The 22,801-nt window shown below is 42.0% G+C and overlaps 2 protein-coding genes across 7 annotated transcripts in view; one reads left to right on the forward strand and one right to left on the reverse strand.

Annotated features, from left to right (window-relative positions):
• The window catches only part of PLAGL1 (PLAG1 like zinc finger 1), a 100,506-nt gene extending 87,375 nt beyond the window's left edge, over positions 1–13,131 (forward strand). For 4 of the 6 annotated variants that reach the window (XM_059941067.1, XM_059941066.1, XM_059941069.1 and 1 more), the window contains exons 7-8: positions 6,561–7,040; positions 10,838–13,131. In XM_059941067.1, the coding sequence (XP_059797050.1) occupies positions 6,889–7,040; positions 10,838–12,077 (1,392 nt within the window). In that variant the 5' untranslated portion in view covers positions 6,561–6,888 and the 3' untranslated portion in view covers positions 12,078–13,131. The other 2 variants (XM_059941068.1, XM_059941070.1) reach the window with 2 other exon arrangements.
• ZC2HC1B (zinc finger C2HC-type containing 1B) overlaps positions 12,937–22,801 on the reverse strand; it is a 35,034-nt gene continuing 25,169 nt past the window's right edge. Inside the window, 5 exon segments of the mRNA XM_059942094.1 lie at positions 12,937–13,908; positions 14,003–14,161; positions 15,116–15,319; positions 15,543–15,622; positions 22,409–22,514. Of these exon segments, the coding sequence (XP_059798077.1) occupies positions 15,227–15,319; positions 15,543–15,622; positions 22,409–22,514 (279 nt within the window). The 3' untranslated portion in view covers positions 12,937–13,908; positions 14,003–14,161; positions 15,116–15,226.

Here is a 22,801-nt window from a genome sequence, read left to right on the forward strand (position 1 = left end):
CTTCATAGCTTTTCATTACTGGCTTAGAATTCCGCTTTCTTAGGACGGCTAAGTCAGTTACTGCTTGTTTACCTGCTTTCCAGCTTCCAAAAGTTTGTTGCAGTTTTCTCCTTTCCTGTTATCTTAGGCTGTGTTTTTGAAAAAAAAAATCTCATTAATACTGTTTTAGTAGAGTTTCAGGAGAGACGGGGGCTACATACTTTTATTCAATTTGCCATCTTTAACTAGATATTACTCATACTGTTTGTGAATAGAAGGTTAGCACCCCGTCCTTTTTCATTTTTTCTAAGTCTAATGCATAGATTTGATGTTCTAAAGCTGTGGTGTAATTTTCTCTCTAGATATTAGGTAAACAGTTCACTTTGGCTTTCTTGCTTATCTTCAGCCTTGTTTCTAAGAAAATAAGAGCTTAGTCACTGGGTTAACAAAATTAAGCCTCTCAAGGTGACAGTTTAGAAGAGTCAGTAGGCTGCAAACCTGATTGCTTGGCAGGCGGGGGAGGCAGGGGCTTGCTGTGCATGGCGCCCCCCAGAGCAGAACCGGGGGCGGGCAGCCAATGCTTCCCACCACTGGAAGCAAATTGTTTCAAACATATTAAAGTGGAGATGTCTACCCGGTGTTGAATAAATAGTTCTGGAGGGAACACAGAAGAACCCTTTGTGGAAGCAGTTTCTCACCAAACCAATCTTCCCTTTCTAATTGAGCCGTGGTTTTCAGTGCTCTGTTTTATCTCCACCATGACCACCTTAGCCCAAGCCCCTGCGGGCTCACCTGGACTGTTCCAGTCACTTTCTTGATGGGCTCCCCGTTTCACCATCTCACCATGTGGAAAAGGAGCTCATTCCTCTGCCTGGGAGTGACAAGGAAAGTAGGAGTTGGCCAGGTAGACAAGGGGTGGCAGGATAGCCCAGGAAGGAGCATAGCATAGTGTGGAAAACACAGAAGCGTGAGAGAAGGTGGCACGTTAAGGAGATACCAAGTAGATGGATCTGCAGCTGTGGTTGCCTTTGGGCCACTGTGGGAGAGAGGTCTGCAGACATAGTGGGGTGACAGGCTTTGGGGATCCAGCCTGAGAGTTCATCCTAGGCAAGAGCCTTCTTCCAAGTGGTATGTCAGCTCAGGTGTTACGGATTTTAATGATAGCATCTTAGTACTTTATTGAGGATACATACACACACACTTTAATAAAAGATTTTTAAAGATGCTGACAAATGAACCCCTATGATTTTGAGGGCAGCCTTCCCTCTAGTCAAAAGGTAGGCCTGTCTTAGATGATAGGATCTATTACATTATCATCGGTACCCACGTTTGAAACGAAATTTGTACAAGTTGTTTATTGCTTGAATTTCCAAAGAAAATTATTATAGACCCCCTCCCTTTTTTTTTTTTTACTTTAACCTGATAAAATGCAGTGACTGAGGCACAAAATATATGGTCCATCACTTAGGAAATATCAGTGACTTTGTGAAAAGTGAAACTGAATTGATAGCACTGAGAGGGATTTTCCCTTTTTTCATCTAAGTCAGTGTCCTTTAACCTGTTTAAATCTAGAGCCCCTTAGAAAATCTGAAGAAAGCTATGGTCCCTCTCAAGAACTCTAATACACATGCCTCCTAATTTTGCACAAAATTTTTGAGAATTCTCAGCCGTGGGCCCTGGAACCTCTGCCATGGGCCCCACTTATGAACCCCTGTTCTCAGTTAAGGCTGAGAACCCAGCCACAGCCATCTGGTAGGGTACTCATCAAGCATCACATCTGTAATCCTCAACCAAGTTACTAGCCCAGCCCCAAGAGCTCCCCTTTTGCTGATGAGACATATAATGAGCCCCAACTCTTCTAACACCATACTTGCTCAGATACAACACCTAACAAGTTTTACAATGCATGTGCATAATGAAAAACAAGCAGTGGCGACCACCTGGAGGTTCTGGGTAGCTTCTTCCTCCAGCTGATGTTTCTGGATGGTTTTTTCATAGATGATAGAGACGTGCTATCAGAGTCCTTCAAATATTGAGGGGAGCACCCTCTCTAGAAGCCTCCTGGAGCCAAATAAACAATGCATTTCCACCTGCCCTGCTCCATGATTGGCTCTTTCATATTTTGTGAGTGTTAGAAGAAACAGAACCTTATTAGAGGCCCTTTTAAAATTGGCCTTAACACATTTATATAAAAGCAATCCCAGGTTTCAGGACTAGGAGAGAAAAACACTAGGAGAGAAGGTTTGGAGTAGAACCTTCTTGCCCACAAGGAGTGATGAGTGGAGTCAAGAAAAGAATTTAGGAGTACCCATGTTGGAAGACTAAAAATGGAAATTCAGTTTCCTCTCAGAAATGGGCCTTGCATCGTGTCACTGGGGACAATGGAAATAGAAGCCAGAAGTCATAGTTTATTTTGAGAATGTTGTAAAACATTTGTCTCCCATTAGCTGATTGTGTTACGCAGCATTGGGGACGTCCTGGAACTACACTTGTGCCCTGACCTCTCCCTCCGCCGTCGTATACCATCAGCCCTCAGGGAACACAGTCCTTCCTGGCTGTTGCCATATATATATGTTCTTATTCCAATCTGATGCTCTCTCATCCCCAAAATAATCAGCATGAACAGAATGGAGCAGATGGCACAAGCCTTCTTTGGCATACTGGCAGATCTGTATCACTCACTCAGTATTTTTAGAATCAAGGGGATTGAAAATTATGTCCTGAGATGTTTTGGGGGAAGACTTACTATCTTTCCAGGGTGACAGGTGTTGAAATATTACCGTATTTAAGGCTCAAATGCAATCTGTATGTCAGGTTACAGAACTGACTATCATCAGGACCATCCCTTTGTTAGTTCTCCGTTAGGATTGTTGGAGGTTTGCCAAATAATAGAAAGTTAATCACAAGTCTGTTTTAAGGGTGTGGCCAGAAAGCTCATCAGGTTTCAACCAAAGATTGGAATCAGCAGCAGCCAGCCAGTACTGGTCAAGTACATGGTGATGGGAGATGCTGTATTATCCACACGGTCTATTTTTTAAAAATAGCTGGGCTTTGATCCTCAGCCACAATGAATTTATAATCTGTTGGGGAGACTATGTTTATAATAGTTTGTGATTATATCATGAAAACAGTGCAAATAATTTATATTTGAAGATCCATATTAATGAAATAGAGTTATGGTGAATGAAATGTTATAACTATTGGTGAATTTGAGTTCATCATTAAAAAAAGCCTTCCTGAAGAAACTGAGGAATGTTTACTATTATAAATGAATTCAGTTCAACATTCGAGGACCAATTTTGCACTTAGGGTTGGACTAGGTGTATTTAACACAGAGACCGAAACTCAAGAAAGATAAAAGTCTTGGCAAAGACATTAATGCAATAAGTTTAATAAGTATAAAAATAAGCGCTTAAGTGACTTAATGTTTTGTTGTTGTTGTTGTTCTTTGCAAGTTTAATGGGGAAAGAGTTGGAGGAAATGTCTCACATTTAAATACAGTATGGCCATGTCTAAAACGCCTTGATTATATACCCACCATCTTTGAAGGCCTGAGGGAAAGGTAATGAGGTCTACAGCTTGTTGGACTTCTGAATCTAGGGAAGTGGCTGGAAAGTGCATCTGGGAAAACTTTATTCAATGCTAAAGGCAGGTACTTTTTTCTTGAATAAATCTTATTTTTCCTTTGTATGCTTGGTGCGTTGATGAGCAATCAAAGTTGATATCTGTTGAGAAACAAAGAGCTCAGGCCAGTTTTTACTTGCACCCTCTTACGTCCTGTGTGTGTTGAGCATGTGTATTATCCAGGCTACTGGCTCCTCCCACTATGAGTAACGGATGGTGAAGCATACATAGCAGAGAACGTGTGTCTCTTTTCTATTATATCCATAGTTGAGTGGTTAGAACCATGTGCCAGTTTGCAGCTGATGGTTTCTGCTTTTAATCCCAGGGTTTATAAATACTACCATGTAGTTGTATGGTGTGTTCTTAGATTACCGAGTGCTTTCAGATCCATCTTGTTTCAGTTGGTTGTCCCTACCAGCTCATTTACATGCATCAGATAGATAACACAAACTGAAACTCAGGACAGCTAACAAAGGGGTGAGCTGGAATTTGAAGTAGGGAATCTTTCTAGTGTATTCATAAAACAAACGACGGGATCTACATAAATACCTTCTGTGCTTCAGGGAAACGCCTGAGGGCAGATGAGCAGCCTAGCTGTGCCTGAAGGAAAGGGTAGCCTTGCCTTCATCTCTTTTGACAGTGAAACTGAGAGTGCCTGTGCCTTCCAGTACAGCAGCCACTAGCCTCCTGTGGCTACTTAAATAAAATAAAAATTTCAGTTTCTCAGTATCACATTTTGAGTGTTCAGTAGCCATCCATTTCCATCACAGAAAGTTCTGTTGGACACTGGTCATCTGTCATAAAGCAGGAGTTGGGGAGAATGAATTTAAAGTATACATGCAGGGGATTGGTGTAGGTGAGAAGCCAGACCAGCTCCTGCTCCTGAGTGACTAGCGCTGTTTTGAGTTCAGCTATAAAGAGAGCAAGAAAAAAATGCATTTCAAACTTCGTATTGTGTGTACATTTTAATCTCTTAAAATAGACCTGGAAAAAACACAGCAATTTCAAGTGAATGAGTATATTTAATGATGATGATAAATTCTGTGACTTTATAGCTGGGCCAGTATTATAGCCAGACTTAGGCTGGATGAGAAGTAGGACACACCATGAGTCCTGGCAGCAAAATCTCGGCCACACAGGCTAGAATTCCTGGAAGGAATCACTTTGTGGCCAGGGTGGCTGGGATGCCTCAGGCCGGGCGGCGAGGTGAACCGGCAGGCGGACGGTGCAGGACAAGGAGCTGGGGGAGAGGGCTTTGGACAGAGCTGGGACGGGGGCTCAGTTCAAGTCACACTTGGTCACAGAGGAATAAGCTCTGTGTGTGTTGCCATCAGAAAGGAGGTTTGGTGCCAAGATGCTAGCTGAGAATGCCGGTGTCCCCGGCTTTGGATCAGTGCTTGAAGCTTCAGGTCAAAGTGCAGACGTCAGCTCTGAAGGTTCCAAGCAGGTGGGGCAGGATGGTGAGGGGGTGTCTGTCTGGTGCTGGCTCCTTGTGAGCTCTGACCAGACACTGAAAACATCCGAGCTAGTTGATGCGGAACACAAGAAGTTTCCTGCAAGTTTTGCCCCTTAAAAAAGGAATGTGTTTGTCTATTGGTTGCATGTGCTAGGTGCTGATATGTTTAAAGATGCTTGAACTATTATTATCGTAAAATTTCATCTAGCTAGACTCCAGCTTTCTGATCTGAAAGTAACTACAAAGGTAAGTAAAAATTAACTTTTAACAGTAAAGAGCAGCTCTCAAACAGTTGGCAGTACATGAATGACTGCAGGGAACAGACGCCTTGACGACCTGCTGTGATGGGTCAGGTTGCTGCGAGTGCCCTGCTCACCTGACAAAGCTCAGAAAACGCTGGCCTGGGTACGAAAGCTACTCCAGTGAGTTTCATGTAAGCACACAGTACGCTCTTTTATTCTTTTTGTAATCTTGGCACTTGAAAGGTCATGTCCTTTGCCCGAGATTAACTCCATCTACAATAGCACGGATTTCTAGGTGGCCAGGGTTTTACTGTGTTGTTCACGATGCTGCTTTGGACTCTTAAGGCTTCCAGATGATGGTCTGTTGGTAGAAGAAGAGCCTGGATTTGGGTGATCTGCCTGGGTTGGAAGGGTGGTTAATAACTGGGATTGGAGGCAGGTTGAGGCGGCAAGCCCACCTCCTAGGAGTGGCCTTCCAACAGGTAGCTGGTCCCCCAGGCTGGGGCTGGGGAATGAGGAAACGTCCCCAGAAACGAATGGGGAAAAGAAGAGTAGAACAGTTTCCTGGAGGTTGGTGCCTGTACATCTAAATGTGCTCTGAGCTCTGCCCGAGCTGTCCCTTTGTCTCCGTGGGAATCTTGTCTCCCCTCTAAAGGCACCACATCAGTGAACTAAACTAGCTTTATTCCCACTTTGTCTACATCGTAGACTTGAGTCCTGCACGGTAACCTCACAAATTAACTTATATGTATACAAGTTATTTCGGCTCATCCCCTGGAAGTTTAGACAGGTGTGATAAACAACTTATGTTCTGCCAACAGTGAGTGAAGGGGACTAGCCCATGGCTTGAATAAGCAGGGATGATTTTTTCTGTACCAGTAAAACACTTGAACACACTGGGAAGGTTTTTTGTTTTTTTCTTTGAATTGGTAGACTGAACTTCACAATGACCCGAAATTATGGTTTGAAGTCGGTAATACCGACTCTAAGGAAATAGGTGTCTGTATCACAACGGAAAGTGTGCTTCATCTACCATCAAAACACTGTGCACTTGACTCCTGCCACCCAGGAGAAGCACAGACAGGTGGATTTATATGCAGAAGGACCTCTTACAGCACACAGGAGGATGGAGAGTTGTGCTGCATTCAAGCCATTTAAAGGAACACGTTGATTCCGGGGAGTTGATGCTGAACTGGTGGGGGAGGAGAAGCATTGTTTTCAGATGAAATGCAAGGAAACTGTTCCTCTTCTCTCCACAGACAGTTTGGTGATCCAGGACGTGCCCCAGCTCTAGTGATGCAGATTGCCTTTCTGCTCTGGAACCTCATCCATGCCTCAGACTTGCTCCTCTCAACCTGAGACTGCGTGGAAACTGGGATGTGGGAAGCAGGAAGCAGAGACAGTGGTAACTGAGAGGCCCATGTCTGGGTAGAACCAGGTCCGGGACCACAACGCTGCCTCCCCCCTGGCCTGGCGCTCAGCTGCTGTGGCTCTGCTGATGTGCTCAGCACCGTCCTTCTATTTGTACTTAAATGGCACAGCATTTGGTCAGCGCATCTGAAAAGGAAGGTGTGAGAGACAAAGCCCATGGCCACCTACCCCTGCCAATTATGTGGCAAGACGTTCCTCACCCTGGAGAAGTTCACTATCCACAATTATTCCCACTCCAGGGAGCGACCTTACAAGTGCTTGCAGCCAGACTGTGGCAAAGCCTTCATTTCCAGATATAAATTAATGAGGTGAGAGGCTTTAGAAAAGGTATGTACTTTCACACATTACCTTTAAAAGGCTTTGCTAGCCCTCAGACCAAACACCGCAGGGGAAAAGGGATGCAGGATGTGGATGCATTTTAGCCTTTATGGCTGTATCTCAAGTGATTACTATAGTTTTTGTATGACAGTTGTGCTTTGCAGTGTCCAGTTCACTGTTTCAACAAATATTTCTTGTGTTCCTACAATAAGCCAGGCCTAAGGACAGAAAGATGAGAAGACACATGGCTGGGGAGATAGTCATGCAAACACCATTCAAATGTAACCTAAGGGCTTTGACGGAGCTGTGCAGGTGGCGGAGGTTGATGAGACCTGGGGAGGCCCCTCAGCAGGGTCCAGTCTTTAGCTGCGATGTAAAGACTGAACGGGAGGCGACAGCAGGCTCTGGGAAAGCCCTGGGCCTCGTCCTCGAAGCGCACGTGCGCAGAGGGCAGCGGCGGATGGGAACAGGGGTGAGGCTCAAGACGTAGGGGGGAAGGGAGCAGCTCAAAACAGGCCTCGTCTACTGTCCTGAAGGGTTTGTTTTCTTCTGATAAGTCTAAGAACTGAAAAACATGATTTGGTCAGGATGTTAGAAAGATGGCTCTGGTAGTAATCTGGAGAAGAGGCTGGTAGTTTGGAGAAGAGGGCGGAGGCCCGTAGACTGACCTGCAATCTGTTGTTAGCAGTCCAGGTGTGAAATATGCAGAGCTGGTCCAGGTTCTGAGACTGAGCATGGAGGGAAGGGTTCACCTCCGAGCACTGGCTTTTGGAGGAGTTTCTCAACTTGGCTCTAAAAGCCACCCTAACAAGTGCAATTCTGTTGGGTATACAGATGTTAAGTATGTGCATTTAATCAGATTTTCAAAGGCATCCATGATACGACAGAGGGTAAAAACTACTCTTTTAGGAGATAGGTCCTTTTTTAGAAATAGTACATTTAGTCTGAATTATCAACATTTCTTGAGTGCCTATTAGGTACTCACTTCCCTGAGGGAAATGAATATATGAGATGTAGTTTCTGCCTGTAAAGGATTTTTATATTATAGAAAGACAATATATACTCAAAATCAGTAAGTGACACAGTAGGCTGATTGACAGTGAATGCTGTGTGTGTTATGTACTGAATATATGGTACCTTCAGAGCTATACACACAGAACTGCCACTAATCTATGCCTCTTTTGATACCTGGTTAAGGGAAATGCATCTTTTGCCTCTAACTTTCATGAAATGAACTTTTAACTTTCAGACTAACATATAAACGCATAGGTAAGAGTCAGAATTTAGCAGGACAGAGTTTCCATCTGAGTGGTATGAACACGAACCACATTATAATTAGATCTGGGAATGCCCCTGGAGGAAGGCACTTGAAAGAATTAGAGAGATAAATTATGGCTCTTAAGAATAGCACTGTTATAGATGATGTAATATAATAAGCTGATTTGTTAAAATAAGCCTATACACGCCTAAAATTCCAATGTGTTCTGTACATCGGCCGATCTCTAGTAGCCATAAATATGTGTTGAGTGCCTACTGTATGCACCGATTTTGTTGCAAAGGCTTCCTGTTTTGCAACACGCTTCTTATGTGTACACAGTAATTATCCTTACCCGAACACCAAAAGCAGTGTTAGCTGCAGTTAAGCCACAGTGAGGATATTATAACCATGGATAAAGACCAAAACACATATAGGAGATAAATATTTGGAAAAGACAGTGGCGCTAACAGATTACTGGAATGACAGGAATTAGGTGGGATTACTGTGGTAAACCGCACTGAAGAAGATGTCTGAAGCAATATTTAGGAGGTAGGTAGGTGGTGGTGGTTCTGAGGAAGGGAAACAACTTGTTCAGCTAAGGGTGTGAAGAGAAGCAAAAAAGGGAAGCAGTGTGCTTCATGCAAGAACGGCCTTCCCTGCCGCAGTCACCGACATTTCTTGCCTCTCTGGCCTGAAGCAGCGATCTAATAAAGGGATAGAAGAGTGGCGAGAGGGCAGGATGCTTTAGGTTTTGCTTTTTTTTTTTTTTTTTAAAAGGCAGCATTCCATCCTGTGTCCCTCAGTTGTAACATAAGATCCATTTTATAAGCAGAGGTTGAAGAAGAAAATAACTGACTTGCTTAACTAGAAAAGAGAACATGGGACTTCTTAATACAGCAAAGGATGAAAGCAGTTACATGGAGAGAGCAAAGGGCAGGAACAGTGATTTGGCAAGGCAGACGAAGCCCCAGTGTAAGCAGTTACCCCGGAGGAATTCTAAGATCATTGATGTGGTCCAGGTGACACCCAAAGACGGTGGTATTTGGTGACTATAGGACAGACTGAAACTGGTGGTTTCTTGGGTTGTGAGGTAAGAGGAAAAGTTAGGGAGGGAAACGAGATGTGGAAGTAATTTCAGCTATAAGATGATCATGTTCTAGATTGGAACTGTTGCATGAGCAGGTGAGGGGGAAATTAAAAGAAGAATTGGATGCCAGGCAGAGGAAAGAGTCAAAAAAGAGGGGTGGTAGCTGGTAGAATGTGGAAACTGTTATTGCTCAGGTAAGAGTTGTGTCCCCCTGAGCCTTTCTCATAGGTAGGACAGCAGTAGGACAGGAAAGTGTGGGTAGGAAATACCAGGTCCAGAGTTGTTACCTTGGCACTGATCTACACAGGGGTGATCAATGAAATTTAATCAGGTAAAAATCCTTCACAAAGGAAAAAGGGGAGAGGGACAAGATCCAGAACAGAGCTTTAGGGTTCCTAAACATTAGTGCTGGACCAAATAGAAAGAAAGTTGTTTAAATGTCAAGTTTGTTATTTGCCCTCTAGCAGCCTCGAAAAACCCTTTCGACAACCTATGAATGTATTTAAATGCATGTGGAACCTGGAGAGACCAGCATCACTTCAGATCCCCCAAATACCTATTGCATTGTCCCCGTTCCTCAGCACTGTTTGTACCTGTCTCATAGAACCTGCCGCAGTCAGTGTATGTTTCCCTGTACTGTCCTGGGGTAGCTGCTTAGTCCTTCTAGAAAAAGTCCTTTTGAACTTTGCCGAAGAAATTACCAATGACCTTTAGGAAGCGAGTTGAAGGTGTCTGTCTAAGAGGGATCGTGAAGAAACGGAGACGGGCTGCACGCATGTGACATGACAGCCAATAGGAAAGTATTAAACGGCAGAAACTAAGACTTGAGCGTAAAGGTCTCATGGGAGGCAGGAGGCTGACGCTCCGAGAACAGGTGGTGGGGCTTGGCATTCTGGGTCCAATTAGACACTTTCTCTGAGGTTAAAGATGACAGATTTCTTAGCTTTATGTCTAAGGCCTGGACTTTTTGTCTCAATAAAGACCAAGCAGAAATTGTATTAGAAACAGTAAAAATAACAACACTGGGGGGCACGGGTATGGGGTTCTGTGTAGAAGGCAAATTGGATCACTTCTGGAAATTCAGAAATTTTAAGAGTATAGAATAGTCATTTAAACCCCTTCCTGAAAAATATTTCTTCATGATCATATATCTTAAAATGCTTGTATACTTGTATTTGTTTAGAAATCTCTTTGTGTACATTAGGAAAATGTGTTCTCAAAGCGTATTCTTTACAGGTGTGAAAACTGCATCATGTAGTACCTGTTTTTTCATTATACAGTTTATGTGTAGAATCTGGAAAATACAGAAAAGTATTCTAAAACTAAAACACATATACCACCACCTAGAGAAAACTACTATCAACGTTTTAACACTGTTTCTGTATGTTTCTTCAGCTCGTAAAAAACTGGGTCTGTTGTGAACTTCTTCCTTCTGCCCCTAGGCACATGGCTACCCATTCACCCCAGAAATCCCACCAGTGTGCTCATTGTGAGAAGACTTTCAACCGGAAAGACCACCTGAAAAACCACCTCCAAACGCACGACCCCAACAAGATGGCCTTTGGGTGTGAGGAGTGTGGGAAGAAGTACAACACCATGCTGGGCTACAAGAGGCACCTGGCCCTCCACGCGGCCAGCAGCGGCGACCTCACCTGCGGGGTCTGTGCCCTGGAGCTAGGGAGCACTGAGGTGCTGCTGGACCACCTCAAGGCCCACGCCGAAGAGAAGCCCCCTAGTGGAGCCAAGGAAAAGAAGCACCAGTGCGACCACTGTGAAAGATGCTTCTACACCCGGAAAGACGTGCGGCGCCACCTGGTGGTCCACACAGGCTGCAAGGACTTCCTGTGTCAGTTCTGTGCCCAGAGGTTTGGGCGCAAAGACCACCTCACGCGACACACCAAGAAGACACACTCACAGGAGCTGATGAAAGAGAGTCTGCAGTCCGGAGACCTTCTGAACACCTTCCACTCCATCTCTCCCCAGTTCCAACTGAAGGCTGCCCCACTGCCTCCTTTCCCTTTAGGGGCTCCTGCACAGAACGGGCTTGCAAGCGGCCTGCCAGCTGAGGTACACAGCCACACCCACGGCCCCTCGGAGCAAACCTCCCAGCCTGTACCCGCGCTGCCAGAGCTCCTGGCGCCGCTCCACCCCGCAGCATCCCCCAGCTCTCCCCCCCCACCCCTCCAGAATCACAAGTACAACACCAGTTCTACCTCATACTCCCCACTTGCAAGCCTGCCCCTCAAAACGGATACTAAAGGATTTTGCAATACCAATTTGCTTGAGGACTTGCCTCTGCAAGAGCCTCAGTCACCTCACAAGCTCAACCCAGGTTTTGATCTGGCTAAGGGAGGTGCTGGTAAAGTAAACCTGCCCAAAGAGCTACCTGCAGACGCTGTGAACCTAACAATACCTGCCTCTTTGGACCTTTCCCCTCTGTTGGGCTTCTGGCAGCTGCCCCCTCCTGCTACCCAAAATGCCTTTGGGAACAGCAGTCTCACCCTGGGGCCTGGGGAATCTCTGCCCCACAGGTTAAGCTGTCTGGGGCAGCAGCAACAAGACCCCTCACTCGCCATGAGCACTATGAGCCTGGGCCAGCTCCCCCTGCCCCCCATCCCCCACGTTTTCCCAGCTGGCACTGGTTCAGCTATCCTGCCTCATTTCCACCATGCATTCAGATGACTGGTTTTTAAAGCGTACCTTTCTTATTCTGGAAGATGTTTTAAGAAGCATTTTAAACATCAGTTAGTTATGATACAAGGAAAGAGTGAGAAAGCAGGACTGGAATATGGCTTATTCAGTGATGACTGGCTTGAGAGAAGAGAGTTCTCGAACTGCATGTATTGTGCCAATCTGTCCTGAGTATTCATGCTTTGTACCAAATTTAATAAGCAAGTATTCTTTAATGGAACTGCAACCATTGTCATAACCGACATCCATACGAGGGCTGCTATATATAGGTGTTTGTCAAATTGAACTTAATCGTAAGCCATGATCATAATAATGTTAACTAAATAACTTTATGTGGCACTGCCTAGTAAGGGAACTATGGAAAGGTTTGGATTTCTCCAAAATGGGAGAATTTTTAAAATAAGAAAATAACCTTTATATTGCATATTATGACTAGGCTGTGTATTTCTTTTCAGGGATTTTTCTACCTTCAGGGTTGGATGTAGTTTAGTTACTATTGCCATAGCCAACCTATAGTTTTACAGAAACAATTTCTTGTGGAATAATAGATGTCTCCATTTTAAAAAAGCATTTTAAATGTAGTTTGAATATTTTCCACAGGATGCTACAATGTGAGTTATCACTTCATTTATCTTAAAGACTAAACTGATTGTCAGTTACATCTGACAGAAAAAAAAAAAAAAATCACTGTGTAACCAGGTTAAGCGGTAAAATAATCCAGGCGTCAGTCAAAAAAAGCATTTTACTGACTTTAATATTGATTATATTTTTAACAGGAATTTAAGAATATTACTGGAATTAAAAAAATATATATATATATATATATTAAACAAGAATTTCCTTTGCTCTGTCTGGCTTAAAATACTACTCTGCTTAAGTATTTTTAATCACCAATAAGTAAATGCATTTTAAAATTCATCATTTAAGTCAATATTAGTTTTATTCAAAAAAGATAACGTTTTACAATGTAACTATATCTCTTGAATTTGGTATCTAATGAGTTTTTAAAATATAAAACCTAACCTTTTTTTAAAGCTCCTTTTGTCTTTTGTGTTTAGAGGCTTTCTATATGAAGATATATCTTACATATAATAAACTCTACAAATTCTGCAAATGGCTTGATCAATTTTTATATACAACCATACCGCGGAACTATCCACATGGAGATGACAGAAAACAGTTCCAGCTCCTTAGCCGGCTCCCTCATGCCCCCTCCTGGTCATTACATCCCCTACAGAAACTACTATTCTGACCTCCATTCAGCATCTATTAGAAACTAACCCCCTCCACCCTTTTTTTTTTTTTTGAGTAAAATAATTATGATTTAAGGTAGGCGCTTATATGTTTCATTAAATTCACAGTGCTAAGAACTTAGTTCTAAAAATTACTGTATAACATTCTGAATCCTTCCAGAATGCTATGTAATTTATTTCTGAGATATAGGTCAGAATACTAGCTACTGAAGTTTTGTCTAGGCGAGGCTACCATGATCCCGTTTTACAATGGTGTTTACTATTAATTTCTAGTACAAATTAGAAATTATTTCATATTGGGATTTCTTCAGAAAATATGCCCCCATAATAACTGTTTATTTTTGCTTGTTTTACCTCTCAATAGGGTGGGATTGGGTAGAGAAAGGGAAACCTTGAGTTCGTTTGCCCATTAAAGCAGCACATTAGCCACATGTGAGAAACCGTGGTTCACAGTCCTTAGAGGTGACGCTGCTGACCATAAAGGGTGGCAGGCATTGTAGATCAGCTCCCTGGGGCTGGGCTGCTGCATGTGTGGAACTGACATGGTGGCTCCTTAAACTGCGGTTTCACTTGCAGGGAAGAAATGAGACAGAGGGACACAGGTTACCTCGTCAGTAGGAATCTACTGCTCTGGAATGTCTAAGTTCCCAAATCCACTCTTACCTCTCCAAGGGAAGGCAATCTCCCAGAGCAAGCGGAGGGTGGTAGAGTGGCAGCTCCCCTCAGCTAAAGCTTCCCAAATTCCATTTACAGAAGCTTCCATAAATACTTTTATGTGGCTTACGAGTCTTCAGTCAATTCCGGAACACATACCTGATTTACCTGAGCATAAAACATAGCATTTAGTTCCCAAAATACAGATCGTAAGACTTTCAGATGTCGTGTTTGCTGTACCACAGGTGGGAGTAGGTTGGTATTCTCCTAATTAGACAGAAAAAGATGGCTTACTCCTAAATAAAATTCCCTGAGTTTAATAAAAGATTAAAAAATTCTTAGATTAAAAAGCATGAGTTAAGTATAAATGACTCTACAAAAGGAGTCTACTAACCCTTAAGATGACCAAGAGAAAAAAATAGTTGAGACACCACCTCCCAACAGAGCTACATAAACCAATGGTGAAATGAACAGCTGACTTCCAAGTTAGCCGTGATAAATAAATGGCCTGAGGCCACTTAGAGCGTCCTCTCCATAGGGTTGGGAAGGTTACTGGAATCTGTTCCTTCCACTGTAGTGTTCCCCCAAAACCGACTGTGTACACTGGTATATGTGAGACAATTCTACATGGTATACAGATGGACATTTAAAATAGGAGTGGTAACTAATTATAGTTTAATGTTCATTAGAAGCAAATAAAGCTGAGATTTCACAGCTATTATATAGAATAAAGCTAGGTAAAAAACGATTTTCCTAGAAAGCAATAATGTTAGTACACCAAAGACTGTTTCACTAAAAGTTTCTAATATCAAAGTAACATTTTCTTTAAAAGCTTATTAAATGTCCACTTAAAAAAAAAAGCTTCAAGTGAATCTTTAAATCAAGCATTATCATACAGGTTGACGTGGTATTTAATGATTTGGGGGGAAAATTTTGAAGGGAGTGGATAAGAAAATTTGAAGCTAGTTTTTGCTTGTTCTACATGATGTCTCGAGAGAAATCGCGGGCATGTAAACAGATGTCTCCCCTTCCCTCCCCTTAGGCGGCTTTCCTGGGTACACAGCCATCCAGGCTGAGGACTTCTAGGAAGCCAGTCCGAAAGCAGAAAGAAAAGGCACTTACTTTAGAACTCCGTTGTTTCCACATTGAGGATGTTAAGTAATATAGGCCTCTTTAAATTTTCAATTGTTTTAACAATTCACATATCAGAAAGTCTCCAACTTCATAGCAGTCCTATTCAGTGTCAATCTCAGGAAACTGTCCTTGTTTGGAAAAAGGGACAGGGCAGTAACCTTCCAGGTCAAAATGAAGAATCATTCCCCTTTCCTGTTAAATCCAAGAAACAAAAACTGAATGTCATTTCAAACTGTATGTTTAACAAAAGAGTAAATTTCAAGAACATACATTTTAGTAACCCAAATCAGGATTTGTCCAAATTCCTCTTTGATTGGCCTGCTATGGATTCATTCTCTTAAAGGCTCATTAACTGTCTTGCCCATTGGATGATCGGCAACACCTGGATTAGAGGTTAATTTTTTTTTTTTCTTACCTGGCCTCTAGGAGTTAATCTTTTTTTAGAAGATTTAGTAAATCCTTGCCTGAATTTTGCTCCAGAAGTAGGGTCCACTGCTAATCCTTTGCAGACATAAACAGATTTGTTATTATGTAAAAGCAAACATTAGCAACAACAGAAAAAAGAAATGATTACGAAATCCTCACACTGGATTCAAAAATCTCTATTCTTCTTTTGTTTAGTTTTGTAGCTATAGACAAGTTCTCAGTCCCCATCCTGGGCCAAATAATAAGGAAAACAGAAACTGTCTCAGGAGCCTTCTCTCCTCTACCCCTAGGCCTTCACTTACCCGTGGATGGGCCCTTGGACCACCACCTCAGTGGCCCACCATTTATACAAGCTGACCCTCAACACCTCTCCCCACTACTGCCCTGGCTTTCAAAATGTACCCTGAGTATTTCATGTCTTCACAATTCTTTGCCTGCTTTCACGCTAGAAAGGGTTTGATAAGCCTTATGGAAGCATGAGATGCCTTCCCTCCCAGGGGTTATTTACACAATGATGGACTCAATCCCCAAACAGGACTCTTTTCCTTCGTGTCCAACAGCACTGCTAGGTATGGAGATGTAGGAGTTTATGGATATAGGCATACCATACCATAGTCTGTTTTAAAGGACCACATGGTATGGGACGGGATTCTCAAGGAAATCATTAAAAAAAAAAAAAAAAAAAAAGAATTAGTGCTCTCTGTCCTAGAGGCCTCCTTTCTAATCAGTGTTTTACAACGGGGGAATAACCAAACAACCCAAGGAAATTGTGAATCAATATCAAAGAACACAGGATAGAAAGAACTCAGTGTTCGTATTACCCAAAGATCTCCAAGTTTTATTTTTTCCAAGGAATCAGCAACTGACCCTTCGATACTCATGACATTTGCTACGCAATTAGGTTAGGTAAGGAGGGGAGGCTAGTGCAGGGAAGACGCTTATAACCTGATCAAATCCACTGGCTCCAGACACCAAAGCAGAACCTACACCAGCAAAACTTCAGAGGCAATTCACTAAATATATGAAGCAACGCAGCTCTAGAACCCAGAACTACATTTTCACAGTGATCTTAGTCTCTCTGTATAAAGGTGCTGGAGAAGCTGCTGCCCAGAGGTACCTTCCCTGTAAATCTGTCACTCTTATATCAAAACCCTTGAGAAAATAGCCATGTAGATATTTGCTGACTGGGCTATAAACTCAGTTCCCATCTGAACATTAGAATCTTCGTGAGAATGAAGGAAGAGCCACACCTTTTTCTAAAACAATTTCCTAACATATATCTACTAAATAATATATACCTACTAAATAATATATAATATATACTAGTATATAATATGTACTAAATAATGTAATATATAATAATATATAAATATATGTTTATATAATTATCTCCTTAATCTTTATATTTTTTGACCCAGTTTTCCCAAAGTAGATAAAGATTTGCTTGGCTCTACCATTTCCTATTAAAAATTACTTGTGCAAGTTGCTTTTCCTCTCTGTGCTTTCCTCACCTGTAAACTAGGGATATGAATAATATGTCTACTCCCCTGTGTTACTTTGAGGATTAAATGAGGATTAACGAAGATTAATATATGAAGAGCTTAGAAGAGTGTACAGCTAAGCATGGGCTACTGTCCATGAAGAAGGGAGATATTCAGTACAGCAAAAAAGTAGAAACAACCTACCTATTCAAGTCAGGAAAACAGATAAACAAGTTCCATTGTATTTTTGTGATATGATACTATGATTTTAAAGAAACTCTTTGCCATAGGGAAATGTTCAAAGTTTGTTAGTGAAAAAAATCAGGATGCGTACACAGACTATGATCCTAGCTTTGATAAAAGGAAAACAAAAAAGGAGTATAAAGAGAAAAAGTGAAAAGAGATATCAATGTTAACAGGGTGTGGAATTATGGATGTTTTTTATTTTCTTTACACTTTTTCTTTATACCATTTATACCATTTCTTTATACCATTTTCCAGTATCTTCTACAGTAAGCATTAATTTCTTACATGGCAATTAAAAAAAAAATGCTCCTTCTCAAGAGACATTTTTGCAGACTAACTTAAAGTGTCTAGAACCAAAAAGCTTCTAGGTCATCATAATAGTCTAACTTACACAGATGCACATGCCTGGGGATGTGACACCAGCATCGGTGTTAATCACATAGAGTCTGGACATCTCGCCAAGCATTTAGGGCCCTCCTTGCTCTAGTGCCAGCCTTCCATTCTAACTTTAACCCCAGTTCTTCTCCGTGCTTTGGCCAAATGGGCCATTTGTTTCCAGAGTATGTCCTCTGCATTCTTATTTCCATATCTTTGTTCATTGCTTCTGCAACTTTTCTCCATTGGTCAAAATCTAGCTCATCCTGGGACTTCCCTGGTGGTGAAATGGATAAGACTCCGTGCTCCCATGAATGGATAAAGAAGATGTGGCACATATATACAATGGAATATTACTCAGCCATAAAAAGAAACGAAATTGAGTTATTTGTAGTGAGGTGGATGGACCTAGAGTCTGTCATACAGAGTGAAGTAAGTCAGAAAGAGAAAAATAAATACTGTATGCTAACACATATATATGGAATCTAAAAAAAAAAAAATGGTTATGAAGAACCTAGGGGCAGGACAGGAATAAAGATGCAGGCATGGAGAATGGACTTGAGGACACGGGGAGGGGGAAGGGTAAGCTAGGACGAAGTGAGAGAGTGGCATGGACTTATATATACTACCAAATGTAAAATAGATAGCTAGTGGGAAGCAGCCGCATAGCACAGGGAGATCAGCTCGGTGCTTTGTGACCACCTAGAGGGGTGGAATAGGGAGGGTGGGAGGAAGATGCAAGAGGGAGGAGATATGGGGATATATGTATATCTCTGGCTGATTCACTTTGTTATAAGGCAGAAACTAACACACCATTGTAAAGCAATTATACTCCAATAAAGATGTTAAAAAAAATATAGTAAGAAAAAAAAAAAAAAAAGACTCCGTGCTCCCAATGCAGAGGGCCTGGGTTCAATCCCTGGTCAGGGAACTAGATCCCACATGCATGCTGCAACTAAGAGTTCGTATGCCACACTAAGGAGCCCACATGCCTCACCTAAGGAGCCGGTGAGCTGCAACTAAGGAGCCGGCAAGCCACAACTAAGGAGCCTGCCTGCCACAACTAAGACCCAGCACAACTAAATAAATTAAAAACAAAGAAACTGAGGCTGAGTTAAAAAAAAAAATGTAGCTCATCCTGAAAGCTCATCCCAAATGCCTCTACCTCTATGAAGCTTCCTCTCTCTCTGACTGTCACCTCCTCCATAAAGCCTCCTCAGCAAAGTTGATCTCTTGATTCCCTTAGGACTTTTATATCCCACTGTTAAATATTAGATATAATAATTATTGACTGCCTCTCCCCTTAGACTTTTTAAAGAATCCATGGGTATAAGAAACAACCATACACAATAACTATGTGCTGAGTGAATGAATCCTTTTGAACATCCATGGCAGCTGTGTATCAACTTCATGTAATGTCACATGTTCTCTTGGGCAGAGATTTTCCTGTACATACATAACTTTTTAGAAGACTCTGGGACGGATAAGGATTGTGCCTGACACACATTTCCCCTGACTGAGAATTCCGAACAAAATGTTATAAATGAGAGATTCTAAATGCTTATTTTACTCAAGAGAGTTGAAGAATGACAGCTAGTTTTAGAGGGCTAACTACCAGCTAGATGAAGACAGTAAAGGATTTATGTGGAAGACGAGTGACACCAACTAGCCTAACTATCGACTGTAAATCTAGAAATAGCAAGACCAACAACAATTTTTAAAAGACCCTCATATTACAAATAGATTAATACTGACCAGAACAAAAACAATGGCCAGCAGATGCGAATCTGATTCACGTAAGGGCCTGTTTACATTAGTGAGAGGGACTCAAGTGCTTTTCTCCAAGCCTTAAAGAGTTTTCAAAATTAACCTCCCCTCAGTAGACTTCTGCTTCCTCCCCAGAATGGCTCCGAATGAAATGTGACTAATTTAAAGGCACACTAACCCTGACAATTTTAATTTTAAATGTAAACAGGTGAGGCCACAGGAAAGAATAGAAATTAAATTGAAAAAGCATCTTAAGCCTGAAATAAAACAAAAAGCTACCTCTTAAAGCTAATTAACAGGACAATTCTATCATATGCCAGTAATCTAAGTGAGAAATTATAGACTTAAGATACCCATTTTTCTCCAACATATTTCATTCAAAAAGTATTTACTGAGCACTTCATAACTGCCATGAACAATTCTAACAGGGATACAGCAGCACAATACAAAATAGACCAAGCAGACAGATCCCTGCCTTCTTGAAACTTACATCCCTTTTTCTGGGGGTGGGGGGACAGGAAGGAGATCAACAAACCTGTAATGAATACTAGATGATGATAAATGCCACTTTGAAAAACTACAAAGAGAATGATGGAGGCCCTGATCACTTCTAAATACAGAGGGTGTGGGCGAGGCGCACCGGGAAGAGGACACTCAGCAGAGAACTGGAGGGAGGGAGACAGCAGTGCAGATCAGTGAGGGAGGGTTCTGGTTTTCAGTGGAGGGGCAGCCCGTGCAAAGGCCCTGAGCCAGGAGTGAGCAGGACTGAGAGGAAGCAGTGGACGGCGAGGTCAGGTTGGCACAGAACCCAGTGTGGGCCCTGCCGGACTCTGCCTTTTACTTAGCAACATCACAGTAGCTATAAACCACCGTTAACTAGTCAAGAACAAATATAATACTGTTTTGCTTAGATCTGCTGGCCTACTCCTCTGTTTCCTAGTGTATCAGAATGGTGTCTTTGTAGCGTCCCGCTTAATGCCACATACTGGGACACGGGACTGCTAAGCCCTAATTCAGGACCTTTCCACTGGTGCCTTGCTGCTGCTTTAAAGAAATTATTTAGTTCACGGAAGGAACTCTTCCCCTATTTTCAACACTACGCCTGTCTCCCCCGATTCCCAGTCTCTTTCCAGGTTTACTAGAGCGGGGAATGCAAATCCTGGACTCCGAGGCTGTACTCAGATTTGACTTGGCGCGCTGTCAGAGTTGTCTAATCCCGATGAATTAAGAAATATTCCCTCTTGGCAAATAAGCTTCAACCTCAAAATCAAAGGGATGTTTTTCACTGGAAGGGAAGCATTATAATATATTCGTTGAAAAAATAAGAAAAGAAGACATAGTAGAAAGAAATTGTCTTTTCTGAAGGACACTAATTGTTACACTTTAGAAAAAAGCTTGCTAGTGGAAGTTTTACCAAAAGAACACATATATAATTTGAATTATTTTTGTTCTAAGTGAAAACTAAAACCTACCCCATTGTTAAGGTTTTACAGATCAGGAAAAAACTAATGATTTGAGTTTAGATGGCTGTGGGGAAATTTTTTAAATATCAATTCAATTTTTAAACCCATGATAAGCAACTCATGAGGAATTTAAAAACTAATGATAAAAATTTATAGTGCTATTATTACTTTGACTGTGAAACTGGCACTTCTTATTCTGGTTCTGATAATACCTTCAAAATAAGACTTGTGACCAGATGGGCCAATATGATCATGAATTAATTCATATTGCCTTCACAGTACATGCTGATCATAAAGAAGAATGCCCATTATTACTAATGCAGCTCAATGAAGAGAGAAAGCACAGTAGATATCTAATCCAGCTCTGCTGTTTCCCAGTTGTGTGCCTTAACTGAGCCTCAGTTTCCCTTTCCATAGATTAAAACATTTGGAGGATTACTGCGAGGATTAAATGAAATGGGTCAAGCATATAGTAAGTACTATAATGGTGGTCATACCTTTCTGCTACTTTGAAGAAATTATTTCATTCTAGGGAGGAAATTCTTCCCTTTTTTCTTTTTTTCCAGCCTTACTGAGATCTAATTGAATATATGTATAAGTGTAAGGTGTACAATATGATAACTGATACATGTATATATTGCAAAATGATCACCACAATAAGGTTAGTTAACACACCCCTCACCTCACATAGTTACTTTAGTGTGTATGTGGTAAGAACATTTAAGATCTACTCTCTTAGCAGTTTTTAAGTGTATAATACAGTATTGCTAACTAGAGTCACCATGCTGTACTTTAGATCCCCAGAACTTATTCATCTTATTACTGGAAGTTTGTACCCTTTGACCAACATCTCCCCATTTCTCCCACCCTACCCTCCACCCATGGCAACCACCATTCTATTCTCTGTTTTTACGAGTTTAACTTTTTAAGGTTCCACACATAAGTGAGGGCATACAGTATTTGTCCTCCTTCTCTCCGACTTATTTCACTTAGCATAATGCCCTCCAGGTTTATCCATGTTGTCGAAAATGGAAGGATTTCCTTTTCTTTTTATTGTTGAATAATATATACCCCCATCTTTATCCATTCATCCATCAACAGACACGTCAGTTGTTTCTATATCTTGGCTATTTGAAAAATGCTGTAATGAACATGGGAGTATGGATATCTCTCTGAGACAGTGATTTCATCTTCTTCCCTTATTTTCCACACAAAACCTGGCACACTGCCATCTCCCATCCTTAATCTCTTTTTAATTTTACCAGAACAGAGAACATTGGTTCTAGACCCCGGTGTTGTAATCAGATCTGACCTTGTACATTGTCAGAGTTGTCTAATCCTGGTAAATTAGGAAATATCCTTTCTTGGCAAATAAGTTTTAACCTCAAACAAACCCACATATCTTTATATCCCAAAGCAACTTTGGATGTCATAGCTTTTGCTGACTGCCAGCAAATCCCGAAGCCAACAGTGGCCCCCTCTGACTCTGTCGTTCGATAGCTGAGATGCTCACTCCAGCTCACCTGGCCTGGTTGGGACCACACTGGCCTCCTGGGCCCTGTTCTGCAGCAGAGCTCCCACGGCACTGGTTACAGTTGTTCCTTTTTCTGGACTCATCTGAACCCTACCCTACAGAGACAGAGAGACAGACAGAAAGAGAGACAGAGAAAGAGAGAGACAGAAAGACAGAGAGACAGAGAGAGAGGGGGCAGAGGGGACGAGTTCTGTAACCTCAGGTAGCACACAGGATGTAAAGCTGTCTCCCCTTCACCAGCAGCAGGCTGGAGCCATGTCTGGGACCTGCGACACCCAGGGGAGGGGGACACGCACACCCTGCACCTTAGTAGCCTCATTCCTGTCCTCCCTGCTGGGGCTCAAAACCATGTCTGGGTTTTAGAGCTTTCATTCCATAATCA

Source organism: Balaenoptera ricei, chromosome 12, assembly GCF_028023285.1.
Source record: "Balaenoptera ricei isolate mBalRic1 chromosome 12, mBalRic1.hap2, whole genome shotgun sequence".
Lineage (NCBI taxonomy): Eukaryota > Metazoa > Chordata > Mammalia > Artiodactyla > Balaenopteridae > Balaenoptera > Balaenoptera ricei.